The 16606-nt window shown below is 39.2% G+C and overlaps 1 protein-coding gene across 1 annotated transcript in view; it reads left to right on the forward strand.

Annotated features, from left to right (window-relative positions):
- Window positions 1-16606, forward strand: part of LOC105391393 (bifunctional heparan sulfate N-deacetylase/N-sulfotransferase) — a 95477-nt gene that overhangs the window by 53943 nt on the left and 24928 nt on the right. Inside the window, exons 2-3 of the mRNA XM_048629326.1 lie at window positions 1327-1771; window positions 9743-9934. Of these exons, the coding sequence (XP_048485283.1) occupies window positions 1584-1771; window positions 9743-9934 (380 nt within the window). The 5' untranslated portion in view covers window positions 1327-1583. The remainder of the gene's footprint in view (window positions 1-1326; window positions 1772-9742; window positions 9935-16606) is intronic.

Raw genomic sequence — 16606 nt, forward strand, 5'->3', positions numbered from 1 at the left:
GTACGTTGTAGAGATTTGTGATACAAGTCGAGTATTTGTGTTTGGTATGAAGCAGGGAATTAATTCGCATTGATACATGGTATCGGCGGGTAATGTTTGCCTTTGTAGCAGAGCTCCGCCTCGTGTGTGCTCAGCTCTTTGTATCGCGTTTCCGCGCGTCACGTGACAGCGGAGAGAGTAAATAGGAGTTCACACTTCCCGTGCAAGCCCTTTTGTCTCTTTTTCAAAGCGTTGATTAAAAAAGTTCAATTTGTCGGTATTTCTGGCCAGAATATTTTGTCCGGTTGCAGTTTTACACTGCGATTTACATTTTAAATTCTTTATTGTATACCTCAGAAGGTCCCAGAATACACATAGGTAGGCGATCGCGAGCTGGACTGGGGTTTGCGTTCGTTACCCAACTTTTTAATCAAATTTAACTTTGAATTTTGAAGCCCTTGTCCAATTTGTCGGTTGAATGGATTTGTTACGAGCTGCGAAGAAGTGTTTCAATGTTAGCCCTTTGCGCCCGCCCTACAGCTTTCGACAAAATACTTTATAATAATAAAACGGGGAAAGATCAGTCGATTTCGTCTGTTTTTGCATGAATAAAGTTGGGGTTGTGATTGGTGAATGGTTTTAATAATCTAAGTATAAGTATGATAAAGAAAAAAATCTCTCTTCAATATAAACGATCATCTTTAAATACTTAAAAATACAATCCCATATTACTATGAATGGCCCTGCTAAAATCAAATAAGTAGTGTTAAAAAAATATAGCCTTGTTGTTTAATGTAGGTAGATATCACCACACATCTCTCCATAACAAGTAGGTACATTTCCTGCTGAATACTACCCCCATTATTTCTGTCTGTCTAGTCCTTGCCCTTTTGTCTTGTGATACAATCCATGCTCGTGAAATATTCAGCGCTCTCTAAGGTTATTTACGACTACAACTGTATTAATAATTTACTATCAATTTGTGCGATCTACCCGTTTACATTTACATCGATATTAGCTTAGTGAATCAACAATTTATTGAGCATTAAGCTAATGGATGTCTGCATTCACAATTTATTGATAAATCTAAATTTACGTTCGTAGCTACATGAAGCGTAATACTGAGTTAGGCCGATAATGTAGATTGAATTAAATTTAATTCTACTCTGATAAGCTTTAGCGTTAAAATTCCCAAACGCCGCCAATTAAATGCTTATGGTTTCAGTTAGTAATAATAATTAATTCGGTCTATTTCAGGTTAATTTTGTGGCAGCTTAAATTTTCAATACGGTTGCGAAATTCTAAAACTGTACCTATAGTCAGCTAATTTTGTATTGTTTGTTGCAGATAAGACTAATGAGCGGTGGCAGCGGGACTCGCGGCCGGTCGTGAGGTCTGCGCAGGCGCCGCCCGCCTTCGTGATGATCACACCCCGCCATGCGTCGGCGGCCATTTTAAACCGGAAACCGTTGTCGGCTCAAGATGGCCGCGCGCTGCGTCCCCACCGCGCTCAACTATGAGATGTGGAAGCACGGCAAGTGGCGACAGAAAGCGTCACGCCGGACGATAGACAGTGGTAGTTAAGTGTAGTGTGTTATAGTGTGATGGCGATGTCGGGGTCGCGCGCGCCGCTGCTGGAGGGCGGCGAGTACGTGCACAAGGCGCCGGCGCCGCGCTGCTGCTTCTGGCTGGCGAGCCACGTCAACGTGCGCAAGTGCGTGGCCGCCGCCATGCTCGTTTCGCTCCTCACCATCTTCTTCTACGGGTACTACGTCACGGCGCCTCTTACTAGGTGTGTATATAATTTGCAGCTCCCGCGGCATGGCATCTTTATCGACGTAGATGAACTCGTTTAGAGCATGTCCCATCAATCTCATAGCTGCGTTTAAAGGGAATCGTGATAAAGTGACGTTTATCTACGTCGATAATGATGCCATACCGTGGGATCTCGATTAATAATTGGTTGCCCTTTAGCCAAACTTATACATAAACGTAAGAATATTCTCAAATAAATAGAAGACATGGTCACTAAGAGTCTCTGTGTAATCAACTAATTCCTTGTCGAGTTAGATCGGTAGGTATAGACTGTTATGGCCATGCAAAACAGTACAGTGGCTGATGTCACTGACAGTGGCATTGTGTGGTCAATGTTATTCATAGTGCAGTACAGATTCAGTACGTTTTTTTCTCTATAACCACCCGTGCTTGGATATGTACCTATCTACATCTATTCCTAGCATTTAATAGCAATTAAGCTGGTGACCGTATTATAATATTAAAACAATCGCCAATTACCAAAAAATATGCCGACGTTAATGGCATGTGGATAATAATTAACCTCGGATTTTAATGCAACGCTTATGAGTATTTATGGTTTCTTTAAATCTGCATTAATTTAAATTGCGTCGGGTCCCGTGCTCGAACATAATTAATTACTTTAGTTGAAATATGCGTCATTCGCACAAAATCCAATTTGGTTGCTATCGGGAGCAAACATATCGGTGATATGAATTTATATGATATTAACGTGGCTGCCGTTTCGTATCATTTTCAGTCGGTCGCTAGCAACTTTTTAATTTTTCATTATTCTCTCCTCGTTCATTTCGGCGCTAAAAAGCTCTCTGTAGTGATATTTGTGTCATAGATTCAAAAATACTTCCCTTTCGTGTTTGCTAAGTATAGCGATGTGAGCTATTATGAACGCTGAATGTCTAAAATTAAAATGGTTTCGCTGCTGCTTTTATCTCCTCTTAATGGCATACTTTACTACCTAGTTGGCTCGCATTCCAGAAGGTTTTATTTTCGATACATTAGTCCACTGGCACTGTTTATAAATTGTTAAGTGGAGTAAGAATTGACCAATCGTGTATTCCCTATTTATAACTTGAAGATTGAAATCTTATATTATATAAAATCTCATCTTATCTAGTTGAATATCAAATATTCCAAGAACATTGCTTAGGTGAAATACCTATTTAGTTGCATTCACAACTCGCAGCACATATTTTTGTCATCTAATATTTTTTATCAATGTAAAAATATAGTTTTTTCATAGATTACTTTTTTCTGCAACCTGACCTGTTATTTCTGGAACTTCAACTGCACGTCTAGACACGTGGGTGCCTAGGTATTATAGTAGTGCTCCAGCGTCTAGCTAGATCAATATCTAGGCTGTATCGAATTGGCAATCTCGCCGAGAGTGGGATCTGTTGCTTCGTTAATAATGCAAGACTGACCTAATGTCTGACACGAGGGGAGCAGATGAGCTGGCACCGACGGAGCCTCTCTTGTATAAAGCGCCATTTGAAAGCTCTTTGATATATAATTCAATTGAATAAAAAAATATAGTAATGACTCAGTAATTTGTTGCATAGCTAAATTATAAACCATTAAAAAGTACTTTTGGTAAGTAATTACGAAGTCATTAAACGTATAATTTCTTGTCGTAACTCATTTGCAAGTCCCGCCCTGTGCCTCTCTTTTCATCGTTACGAAGCTTTTCCGAGGCGATAATGAATTCGTAATGCATTGAAGGCCAAGTTTTTAGCTGGATCTAGAAAACTGATTGCGGTGCGGCGGTGTACTTTAAATATTGCGACCACACCATGGCCGTTAAAACTTACAGAAGTTAATATGCACTAGGTAGTTTTTAAGTAATATCGTGTCAAATGTAATTACTATGTTGTGAAATATTATGCCTTTTAAAACATGAAACACCTTCATCAATAATGTCACACGGCACAGTTGAATACAGTTAAAACTGCTTTTAAAAATAGTGGAAGTTATACAAAACGTTGGAACTTCATTATAAATGCAAATTAGCTTAGTCCATTGTGGTGTAGCGAATGTTTACGGATGGAACTAAGTTCGCTTTTAGTAAAACTTCGCGCATAGACACAACATTGTTAAATAGTTTCAAAAGTATGGTTCTGTGCTATGTAAAATATGCGAAAATAAATGAATAGAAAAGTAGTATGAAATTCTCAAAAATAAAAAAAGTTAAATCAATTTCCGCGAAAAGGAAATGTATGACCTCTTTTTGTCCATTTCATTTAATAAAACAGTTTTCACAAAATTAGGTTTTATTGCGGGATATTATTTCCAACGGCGGCGTTTACCCTAGTGCTGCGTTCGTCTTTTGTTTGGCGGATTTTCCACTAACCGGCTGGAAAGATTTGGCGGCAATTTATTGCGTCATTTCTCGCAATTAGGGCGGATGTCGTATTGCCGCGCGAATATTTTATTTTATCGGCTCGTGAAGTTGGTGAAGATGAGGGGCAGCAACGGGAAAACTTCCGAGACTCGAGTGAATTTATAGCGAAACTTGCGTCGGCTAATTAATGGAAGCTGCCTCGCAAACGCATGGCGGCAACTCGTTGATTTAATAGCGTATTATCTTGACTGCACCGAACAACTCGCTAATAACTCGGCGAAATACATATTTTGCGGGCTTTCGTCTCGCGTTATCCTCGTTACTGTGTTTTCAGCGTTTCTAGGTATCCTTCCTTCCTTGTGGGGTAGTAGGAACAGTCGCAGAACTGTCGACATCGGGATCTTGTAGTCGAAGGTCTTACCGTGGAGTTGGAAGAACGTTTGGAACACTTTGATGTCGTAGCGACCAATCATACATACATCCATCCTGACATCCCTCAGCAGGGACAAAGGGCTTTGAGAAGATATCTCCATCTGACTCGATCTTGGGCAGCGGCTGCGAGATCCTCCCACTCCATCCTCATAACCTTTGCCTCACTCTCCACAGAACGTCGCCAGGTTGTTTTAGGGCGGCCTCTTTTACGGCTTCCAGGTGGCTGCCAGGTGAGTATGCGCTTCGAAGGAGTTTCTCCAGGTCTTCTAAGGGTATGCCCCAGCCACCTCCATTTTCTAATGAGGATTTCTTGGTCGATAGGTTTCTGCTTGGTCAGTCTCCACAGTTCCGCGTTCGAAATGGTTCGTGGCCAGTAAATCCGCAGGATTCGCCTTAAGCATTTGTTGACAAATACTTGTAGCTTGCTGGATAGGTCTTTCCGAACGAACCATGTCTCGCAACCGTATAACAAGACTGACTTCACGTTAGACTCGAAAATCCTCACTTTTGTTCGCCGGGTGATGACGCTGGAGCTCCACACTGGTTTCAACTGGGCAAACGCGCCTCTTGCCTTGTTCAGACGACTCTCTATGTCCAAGTATGTCCCACCAGTTGGATCTACTACCAGGGTGTCCACTATCTGGAAAGTCAGGGAAAGTCAGGGAAAAGTCAGGGAAGCTCAAGGTGGTCAGGGAAAGTCAGTGAAATTGATGGGCCATCTGGAAAGTCAGGGAAAAAATACTATTCAAGCATATTTTTGTAAAAATATTAGTATTTAATGTTATTATTTTAGACGTAAAATACATAAAGCATAAAATAAAATCTCGTTTAGTTTCCAAATATTTTTTACTGATCCATACTATTACATACAGTATGGTGATTTAATAAAATATGACTAAGATGCAAAAATATGTGGTAGGAATTTTAAAAGATTAGCTACGAGTAGATCTCTGTCTCAGTTCAGAGGTTTGAATGGTATAATGATGTCCAATATGCAGGGTGTTGCAAAATTGGTATACTAAGCCGAAACCTACATGTGCAGCATATCTAAGCCCGAAACTGAAATCAGAATTTGGAAATTCACGAAAAAACATTTTTTTTTCCATATTAAGTCACATGACCAACAAAGTTTCTATGGAAAATGAAAAAAAAAATCGCCAATTAATGTAAGTGTTGTAAACCGTGTTTTTATATGGACAAATTGTCTGAAATAAATAAATTATATAATTATATATAAACAACGTTTTAAGACTGTCGTCGTCTCGGCGCGGCACCTATTTAGTGTGAAATTTTAATGCGATCGCACAAACAAATACTTTTTTTGTTTTTCGGTTTCGATGTCCTAGTGACAGACAAGTCATTAGATTACTAATAACCCTGGTACAAGTTTTATACTAAAAAGAAAAAGTTTGTGTCTGCCTGCTTCCTTCCTCACACATTTTCTGAACAAAATCATGGTTTTCGGAAGACGTACTTTTAAAACCTACTAGATCAACCATAAAGTGAGCTTCAAACAGTTAAAACTGGTCTTTTATGCAATAAAAACCAGTGAATGCCGCTGGGCTTTCCAAATTTTGTATGTCTATTCTATTCTCTGTGGGGGTGTCAGTACCTGCACCTGGCTCTCTCGAATGGAACCGTTGTGCATATCCCCAAGGTCTAAACTGCCTTCCTAAGCTTGGACCATTTCCCACAACGCTGGTCCACTGCGGGTTGGTGGGTTCACATATCTAGATGTGCTAAATCTAAATATGCAGGTTTTCTCACGATGTTTTCCTTCACCGTAAGAGCGATGGTATACATTGTACTTAAATTCAGAAAAGAACTCATTGGTACATGTCAGCGCCGGGATTCGAACCCGCATCTCTGGCGTGAGAAGCGGGCGCTTACCCGACTGAGCTACCACCGCTCGCAATTTGAATTGTATGTCTTTTTAAGTATTTATCTATACTAAACCAACTTAATACTACGTACACATTGTCGCAAATACAAGAAACACACGTTTACGGCGAAATATTCTTTTCTTCACATTAAGCACATTGTCATCGTACCTGCTTAGGTACTGTCACATAGAACTAATTGGTGTAAACATGAAATTATAATTTTATTGTTTTTGGTGTATTTGCAATAATTGACAATCAATTAATCTAAGATGCAAAATGATACCAATAAGTCCTACTAGTGTAAATACGAATCATTCAAGCCTTTAGGCATGAGGTAGTTGTTATACCGTTGATGAGTTTCCATGACTGCCTTCCGTTTCCATCATCAGATCAGCTCCAGGTCATCATCATAATATTTTTTGAGAACTAGGTTTATTTACGTTCTAAATTTTATTAGAATCGGTTAAAATGAAAATAAAACCCTATTTTATACTCTTTTTCCTACCCTAAGGTCCCACCCCTGAGTTCATTACATAAAAAAAAATATTATGAAAATCGGTCCCTAAATGGCGGAGTAATCAGTGAACATACATAAAAAATTGTGAACCTCCTCCTTTTTTCCAGTTAAAATTTTGTTTAGAATGACCTCTTCTGAATCACGTCCTTTCAGCTTAGTATACTTGCAGCCCCCTGTATAAATATTTTACGCAGTCGATATTTCAATAATTGTCAAAGAAATGAAAGCAAAACTTCAGGCTTTCGTCTTCAAATTACTTAAGTTGGGTTTTTATTTTGCTCTCTGGTCAGGGAAATTTTCTGAAATGGTCATGGAAAGTCAGGGAAAAGTCAGGGAATTTTTTTAAGCATTCAGAGTGGACACCCTGACTACTCCCCCTAGGTAAGTGAATTTGTTGACCCTTTCAACGTCGACGCCATTGATTTGGAGCGGCTGGTCATCAAGGGACCGAAGGCGCTTCTAGGTAGTTGATCTATAAGGTCTCTTCGGTGAGATCTATTTTCAGTAGGTACTATGTGAATTACTTAATTTTATAAAACTGCATGAGGTTTTTCAAAATACTTTCAGTACAAGTGTTTTCATTTTTTTCTGGTTTTACCTGCTCAAGATATACAGATATTTTAGCAAATTGATTAATATTTACTCTAGTAAGAACCCAGAAAAAAAACACGGCCCGAAGATAAAATTTCACCAGGAAAAGATTGACGACAAAATTCGGTGTTTCATTTCACTGAGAAGGGCGCCCTCTGACGGGATATCCCGCAGATCCGTAGGCTTTTATTTATTTTGCGCTATTGAGATAACCCTAATGGCTCTTTGATGTGGTCGAAACTTCCGCGGAAAGCCGTTACTCTGACACCCTTTGATTGATATTTACAGATAAGCAAAGTTAACTTGCCTTTGATTTTCAAGTCTTTACAGCCCTCCGTGTAATTATTTGGGTTAGTTAAACTTTTGCCGCTGAAATTCGTTTGGTTATCAATTTGGTTTTGTTCGTGTAACATTTTTTAATAAGTATAAATAGGTACGTACAGATTACTATCTTGTCTTACTTTGAAGAATGAAGAAAAAAACATTGTTCAATCATTATTTGGTAACCCATTTATTTAGAACTGTACCTATCAGTAACATTTACGGTGAGGTGGCGCGGTATATTTGCGTTCTGTTCCACACCACCTATCTTAATTACTATTCGCAATACATTGCCAAGAATAGGAGACACTTGTATACAGGGTGACTTTTTAGTCATTAACGAAATTTTTTCCATGAGTTAGGTATGTACAATAGAGTCGATTTCAATGAAAAAATTAGTAGGTAAATTTTTCATGATTTATTTTTTTTGTATCCCGAAATATTGGTAAAATATGGTCACTGAGTCACTGAGCAATAAAAGTTAAAAGCGATAGGTTTCTCACGATACAAACAAAGCCGAAATTAGACCTTATTGCCGCCATAAACCAATAAACTCTCGTTTAGCGTGAGAAAGGGGCGGAGCTTCATTTTGCAAAGGATGCCGCCGCTAATGGGTAATGCGTCATCGATCTGACGTCAGTCGCCTGCGCACCGCCGCGTCACACGTGTCTCTGTTTGCTCAAAAACCTTTTTTCTTTCGACGCGCGCGCACCCCGGGCCGACTTGTGTTGTGTTTGTGTGTGTGTGCTAAATGTATTCTAACCAAGAGTAGGAGTAGGTATGTTGAAGAGTCCCAAAATCTCGCAGACCTCAGAAATAAGATAATTGTCGCTTTCGAGGAAGTGAAAAATTACATTGTGGTGTTAAATAAATTAAAATACAATGAGTTGAAAGTGTTGTGACGTGCCATACTTTGTGTAGATGTGTAGAAGGGACTCCACTTCGAACAATTTGATCCTTCATCAATTGTCCATCACTTACAGTGATTGAGGAAGTGTGTGCTAATTACGGTGTTGCGGTAAGGTCCCCTTGGATTTGGATTTTTTATTGCAATTTGACGGTTCTAACCCCTTGAAAGTATGGGGAAAATCATTGAGCAACTTATGAATTTATTTGAAACTAGCTGTTCCCGCGAGCATGGCTTCGCCTTAAATAGTTTTCGTGTGGGAATTCCGCGATAAAAAGTAGCCTATGTTCTTTTTCAAGAACGAGACCATCTGTATACCAAATTTCATTCAAATCCGTTCAGTAGTTTTGGGCGTGAAAGAGTAACAGACAGACACAATTACTTTCGCTTAGTTAGGATTCGCGGGCAAGTGGGCGTGGCCAGACGCGCTACTCGCGCTACTCGCGCACGGTGACCATGAGTCTTGGTTTTCTGGAGAAAACTTTGAGTGCCAATATCTTATAATTTTAGTACTGAAAGGTACTGAAAGAAAATACACGTAAGTTATATTTTTAACCAAGGAATGTTATATTACAATTTCGTTACTGACTAAAAAGTCACCCTGTATTTCCTTCCAAATTTTCTATCCCATTCATCCCTGTGACAGAGGCCTTTTCCAAAATGGTTATGACAGTTTTTTTTTCGTCGTTTATATACTTTCCCACTGCTGGGAAAAGAACTCCTTTAAATTCCCACAGCTTTTTTTACATCTGTATAATATATTTGTTTAAACACAGATATTTGTTCTCGGGTCTTGGATGTGCCCGTTAAATGGCAATAGGCCCGCCCCCTATTACATTGGGACTAACATAACACTCTGGCGAAAAGTGGGTGCAGCAATGCACCTCTGCCTACCCCGCAAGGGAGTACATTAGTACAAGGCGTGAGTGCGTGTTTATAATATGTTTTCTCCCATCCAGCCTGGTGTGGCGCGACCGCATCCCGCGCCCGCTCTCCCAGTGCTCGCTACTGGCGCCTGCCCGCGGGGCGGCACGGGACCACCGCTCGGCCGCGCGCCTGCGCATCGACGCCAAGGTGCTGGTCATCGTGGAGTCGGCCTACTCGCGCCTCGGCCGCGATATAGCCGAGCTGCTGGTGGCTAATAGGATACGGTGAGTCGACGGTTTGGATATTAAACAATTTTAGGGGAAGCACCTGAAAAGATCGGATCTCCTGGGTCTCTCCGGGAAGTCATAAGTAACTTAGGTTGTCCCCTGGCTTTCTGGCGTGAACTTGGGTGGCTTAATGGCTAGTCAATCCACACATAATGATTATTTCAGAAATATTTTAGGAAAATTACTCTTGCTCTTGCTCTACCTATAGTGGCGAGCTTCTTTATTTCAGGAAAATTAGCTCGCACTATAGGTAGAGCAAGGCGTCAATGTATTTAGGCAAGAGGTTTAAACTCTCAATAGTTTCATTTACTTACCTATTTTAATTACCTATTAATGAATTTCCTGGGCGAGGTTGTCACATGGTGTTGCAGAATTGGTATTGTTACCCGAAATGAAGTGACTCCGCTCGTCATTTCGAACAACTGTTTTTCTTCTCTTTCCGCTTAACTTGCCAGTTTTGCAACACACAGTATGTGCTTACAAACATATGTCATATCCCAATTCAGCTCTAATCTTAACAGATCAAACTGAAAAATAATCTAACATAAACGATGCATATTTTCCGATACAGACTTGACATTAACATTATGCAAGTTATATACTGTCAGCTTTCGATAAAACGCTCCGTCGCACGATTATGTAAAACGCTTATTATCTGTCTTCGAGATCTAGCATCGGCTGACATCATATATGAGACACATGCAGTCGATGTGTTTTATAAACAAGAACCTACCTATGCATTATAAACTTTATAACTGCACAAAAACACTGTAAAATATTCTGCAATGTTGAATATTTATTCACATCGTACCTCGTATATTAATGGTCTCCGATTATCTAGCAAACAGGATGCTTATGATTACGTCTAGACTACATAGTAATCTATGTCTAGCATACACTTCTTATACTTACCTGGCTACATTTTGTTTTCATATAAATAATACAGTTTAATGGAAAACCTTATCCACATTGCTCATTAGTAGGCCTGTTGAAAAGATTAGTTATAAATTATTAAGACCAATAATTCATGTCAGCCTAATAAAGCGAAAAAAATAGTAACATTTTATCACCCCCTATCTTCAGTTAGCTTCATAAGTAGCTTTGCAGATGTTTTACCTTGCGCACTCCAAAAGTCTATATATTTATATATGTACGACTCTAACCGTATATACTGATTGATTGCACAACGAGTGCAAGATTATACCTGCAGGTGTGATCGACCCGTGTATACTATGTTCAACATAAAATGTTCCTTAACAGCACCCTTATTCACATTATTGTATAAGTAGTATAATAACTCTTGTAGCTTATTTCACAAATTCTGATCTAGTTTTCAGTAGGCTAGTAATATAGTAAATATTTTACATAATGAATGGCGTTTAAAAATCAATTAATTGTCATATAAAAGCTAAAAAAATACCTATTCAACTATATCTGTCAGAAGTTTTATTTTCAGGATATTTTACCCCCTGCCGCTACACGAGTTCGCTATCGACTTAAATAAACTTACATACTATATCGTGATTCGCCATAAATACGGCGCTGTGATCGGTGACACGCGCATTAAACGAATTTGTCGACGTCGACAAGGAATCCGTGTAGCGGCCGCTGGCACTGCATGTTAGTGACTTATATGGACATGTTACGGTGAACGGTGTTGTGAAGCCTCATCGGCATAGAGAGTGCGATGGTACCGTCGCGTGTCGCGTCAACCCGCGTCGTGACGGGAATGCCCTATTATACCGCTGATTATGCCGACACCTGATGTCTATCGACGATGCATCTATCATGCACATTCCGACCTAATAGGTGTGAGTGTCTTCTGTTGTATTTATAGCGAGAGTATAGGCTGCGGAATGGAATTAATGGTATTCCTTTCGCTTAGCTTTCAATGGGTTAAAATGTAGCCTAACTGCCAGTTTCTATAACTCTATCTATCCATAACTGGTAACTACCAGTTATGGATACTTTCATACGATTTTGACATAATCAAAAGTAACAATCTGTCAAAATCGTATGAAAGTAACTACCAGTTATGGATAGATAGAGTTATAGAAACTGGCAGTAAGTCTATGTACTTTCATACGATTTTGACAAATCAAAAGTAACAATCTGTCAAAATCGTATGAAAGTAACTACCAGTTATGGATAGATAGAGTTATAGAAACTGGCAGTAAGTCTATGTAGTACTTTACCAACTTTTTTCACCGTCTAAAATGCTCCGCTAAAACCTCGTAAATAAATATAATAATACCTCAAAACAATCACAATGTATTAATTAAATTAAGTAGCAGGTAGGTACTACGTCTTTAAATCACATTTCCCTACCTTTTAAATCAAGAACAAATTGTATATCGGTCTCATAAATATTAAAACATTGAACAATAGCTATGAGTCTTGTCATTTAAGTACCCTGCGTACTGTGCGTACCTACCCGATGTATATTAATGTAGGTTGTGCATCGTAGAGAAAGGCCGGACGCTACTCAACGGAAAGAAGAGGAATTGTAGAGCTCTCATCTTGGATCCTTTGCCGGTCCCTGAATCCACTATTCTGTGTACAGGCATTTTTGTTGTTGTCGGGAAAATACTTTTGCTGCGACGAGATAAAAGTGCATATCTACTCGGTTACAGTTACAGTTTCTTCTCATTGCCAATGCGTGTTACATTGTACGTTTACAGTGTTAACGTACAATGTAACACGCATTGGCAATGAGAAGAAACTGTAACTGTATACTGACAAGGGGAACGTCACTGCGTTCCCCTTGTCAGGTTTATTTACTCTATGTTTATTTACTCCCAGCAACTTTTATTATAGTCTGAAATTGTCATCTTCCCAGTATATATAAATATATATTGGTTGATTTTATGTTTGATATATTTCTCAAACTGATAATATTCCGATCTGTATAGAGTGTAAAGAAAGCGACCTACCGACAAAGTCTCACAACACAAGCTATAGTAAGCACATTTGGTGTGAGATGTAGCGCTCGGATGATCGACTCCCGGTGTTAATCCAATAAATATACCGACGTTCGGCTCGTGAGATAGATACCGACAGTGTTTCATTTTCTTTTGTATTTGTTCAATAAACAGTCCCCTTTCTGTTTCTTTTCCTTTATCGTTCCGCTACATAAAGTGCGTTCAGTTTAAAGAAGCGCTCAAGTGCGTGTCTGCTGTTTTTTTTCAGCCATGTTGTTTTTTTCTTACACATTTCGTTTGGTTTGTTACGGAACAAATGAGCGCAATTTAGGCTGATATTTTTTTTACGTTCTTTCACTTCCTAATGACATGTCATTGGCAAAAAAACAGTACATTTATGTTTTCTAAAAAAAAGTTACCTGATTTTTCATTTACGACGATGAGTATGTTGCGTTACATGTTGTTTCTGTATCTAGCTCTGGACATTAGTTTTCAGTAGCTTTAGAACTTATATGATTTGATAAGGCTAACAGTTTGCTTTAGAAAGTTAGAGTCCATTTATATTATTTGGAATTTACTATTCTGTTTCAGTCATTTTCCTAACCATTAATTTGATTAAATGCCACTTGCATAAATTGTGAGCCAAATCCGCAGAAAGCCAATTATTTTGAGTCCCAACTTACGAATGCGTTCTGAAACATTGTACTATTATGTATTTGTTTATTATATTCATTGCAATAACTGCGGCGCCAACCGTCTGTTATAAATGTACTGTTAAATTTCCTTGAAAGCTTTGGCATAAAAATGCAACTATACGTTGTTGGAACTAGCCATTAAATCGCATCAAGCCACACATCCATTAGCTATCAGCGGTTACACACACACACACACACACACACACACACACACACAGCAGAACAAATTGGGCGAAGCTCAAGCGAAGGAGTATTATTGAAAACGTTCCCGAGCGTGTTTTGTTTTATTTGGTCGTTCGCCCGCGCCGATCGGTTTTGCTTGTTGACAGCTAATATGCGGGCAAGTTGACGCGTCTCGCACGGGGTTGCGGCCGCTTTCACTTGTGGCCTACGGCCTCTTGTTATGATGATAGAGAGAGATCCCTAGTAAACATGAGCTCTGTTAACATAAGAATATCAATCTACAGCATGTTTTACGCAAATTATATTAAAGTGAGCTATATTTTCAGTCAAATTCAAGTAAATGTTTTAATATTTAAAAAATGCTGTAGTTTGTTGATGTAGTGCACTAGATTACCAAATATCAATTTAATATAAAAGTAGGATTAGCATCGCTCTGCTTCTTTTACTCCCTGAAATACTTTAAAATGTATTAGTGACTGAAGTCCTTGTTAATCCATGTCTTCGGTCCCGGTCGGCTGCAACCCGGATGGGGGGGTTCCCCCCTATCTGTCACCTCCTTCATCTTTCCCGCGCTTCATGCAGGCACTTTTTGCTCGAGACCGGGCGAAAAATCTGTTTTCCCGGGCGAGAGCGCGCTTGTTTCTGAAATGTTTGACAAGCGCACGCCTCGGCCGGCAGACCGGGGATTTATTTACTCTGCTTACTTTTTATCACTTTCAATCCAGTCAATAGGTAGCAGAGGCCGGCAACGCAAACTTTGCAATGGGTAAAAGAAGAGGGGTTATTTTTTTATTCAAACTGAGTCAGCGTAAGAAATTACAAAGTATACTTAATGGTTTCCCTAGGTTAAACTTTTTTGGGTGACATTTGTTTTGTCGTAAGTGTTAAAACTGAAAAAGTCCCATCACCCCTGCGTTCGCACATCATACACACACTTACCTACTTCACTCAGATTCATTAGCGTAAATCAATTATTCAGAGAGGTCTCCTAATACCCATTTTGAGCACGTCTATATTACCAATTATCCAATATTTCCGTAATAATGTGGCTTTCGGCTAAATGAAACCGCATAGCCTCCAGCTAATATCAACTAATTGACTCCAATTTGAATTTGTACGCTAATTTCTATATATTTACCTTTGTAACTTCCCAACTTTGATCAATAGGTCCACGTTTGCTGAGGGATTTATTGCCATATTGTAATCCCTTGGGTCGATTCCTTTGATCCCGAGCAGAAATGCGAATAAATATCCGTCTCTATGGGAGACCTTTAATGAAAGTGGATCGATACGATTGTTCACAAATACAAATCAAATATTTTGAATGCCAACCGGCGGCCATGATGTCGCCCAGACCCTGTCGTAAAAGGCGGGAAGCAGTAACACTTGATAGAAAATTTCAATTGATTTTCGTGGAAAGAATTCTAACAATACGAGAGGATTTTCCCGTCCGCCGGGTCACTGCCAAGGTTTCCCTTCGACCTGAGTGTAATTTTTAACCAAATAAGCATAACATTACCGTAACAGCGCAATTTGTAGGTAAATAGCACATAAAGAAAATGGTTATGTAAATGAATGTCGTCCGTATCATGTGTGTAATCTGGTTATTTCTCATATTCGCCATGGGGTAGGTACTGAGTCGAGAACTAACAGCGACGAAATGTTATAGGACGGGGAACACGCGATGCCTACCTTGAAAACTACATAAAGTCAATGGGATCGTTAACCTTAATGTGCTACAACGTGATTTCATATTCATTTATATATATAAGTACTAGTATTTATTAGTATTACGCTGAAAAATATGTGGAATCGAGAGCAAATGTGAACGTTTCGTAAACATTCAAACAGAAAGCTATAACCATCTTGTGAAGTTGTTTTTGTAAAATCTTTGTTTTTCAACTATCTTTTAGCTTTTTATGCTTAAAACATGAATCCTGCATAAAAGCATAAGCAAGTTTTACTTTTGCGAAATACTGAAGAGTTAAAAAGTTTTTATGGCTAAAGCAAGGTGGAGCTATAAGGAAATGTATATGAACTCTGTTTTACAAGTCCTCTTATTTATGGACCTGTAAATCTTTTTTAGTGTATTATACCTAGCTAACACGCGTAATAAATCCTTAGTGTTTACGTATTTACATACTTGTTAATAATTAAGGTGCTGCTACATATACCTTCGTATGCCTTAGTATATGAGGGGATTACGTCAGGATTACGTGTGTAACTCTTTGTAATATATTACCTACGAGACAAAATGCGGCTTTATTTATCTGCTGAATGTTTTTCAGATTATTAACGTTATCTAAAATGATTCATATTACGACTTACTTGTTTCTCGTGTGATGATTGTGACCCTCTCCCAAATCAGGATATTATGTGTTTAACGTGATTATCGGTAGTTAGCTATGTCATCGCATTATAGCTAAGAAATAAACACACCACACAATAAGTTTTAATTCGATCCCGAAAGCGACTTGATTGATATGAAAATGCAGCCGTTCATAGGTTTTTTACAGTGCCACCAACACGGTGGAGACATGTGGAAGCCCAAGGCGAATAAAAATTGCTTACATAATCGTTTCACCCTCACCCAGTACCTACTCTACCTACATATATGTTGGTCGTACGGAAATTCTCATAGATGCAGCGATGGCGTGTATGAAAAGTGCCTAGTCAGGTCTTGAGGTTCATTAATTCGCCCGTAGGTGCCCAGCGAGGGGTTTTGTCTGCGGGCCACGGTGAATCCAGATCACTATCTTTTAACCTGCGCTTCCCGTGGTAGAGTATGCTTCCTGAATTACTTCCGACATAGGTACGTTTAAATGCTTACATAGAGGTCAGAATCATAACCTCTTCGTTCGCTTCGCTGT

Source organism: Plutella xylostella, chromosome 22 (assembly GCF_932276165.1).
Source record: "Plutella xylostella chromosome 22, ilPluXylo3.1, whole genome shotgun sequence".
Taxonomy (NCBI): domain Eukaryota; kingdom Metazoa; phylum Arthropoda; class Insecta; order Lepidoptera; family Plutellidae; genus Plutella; species Plutella xylostella.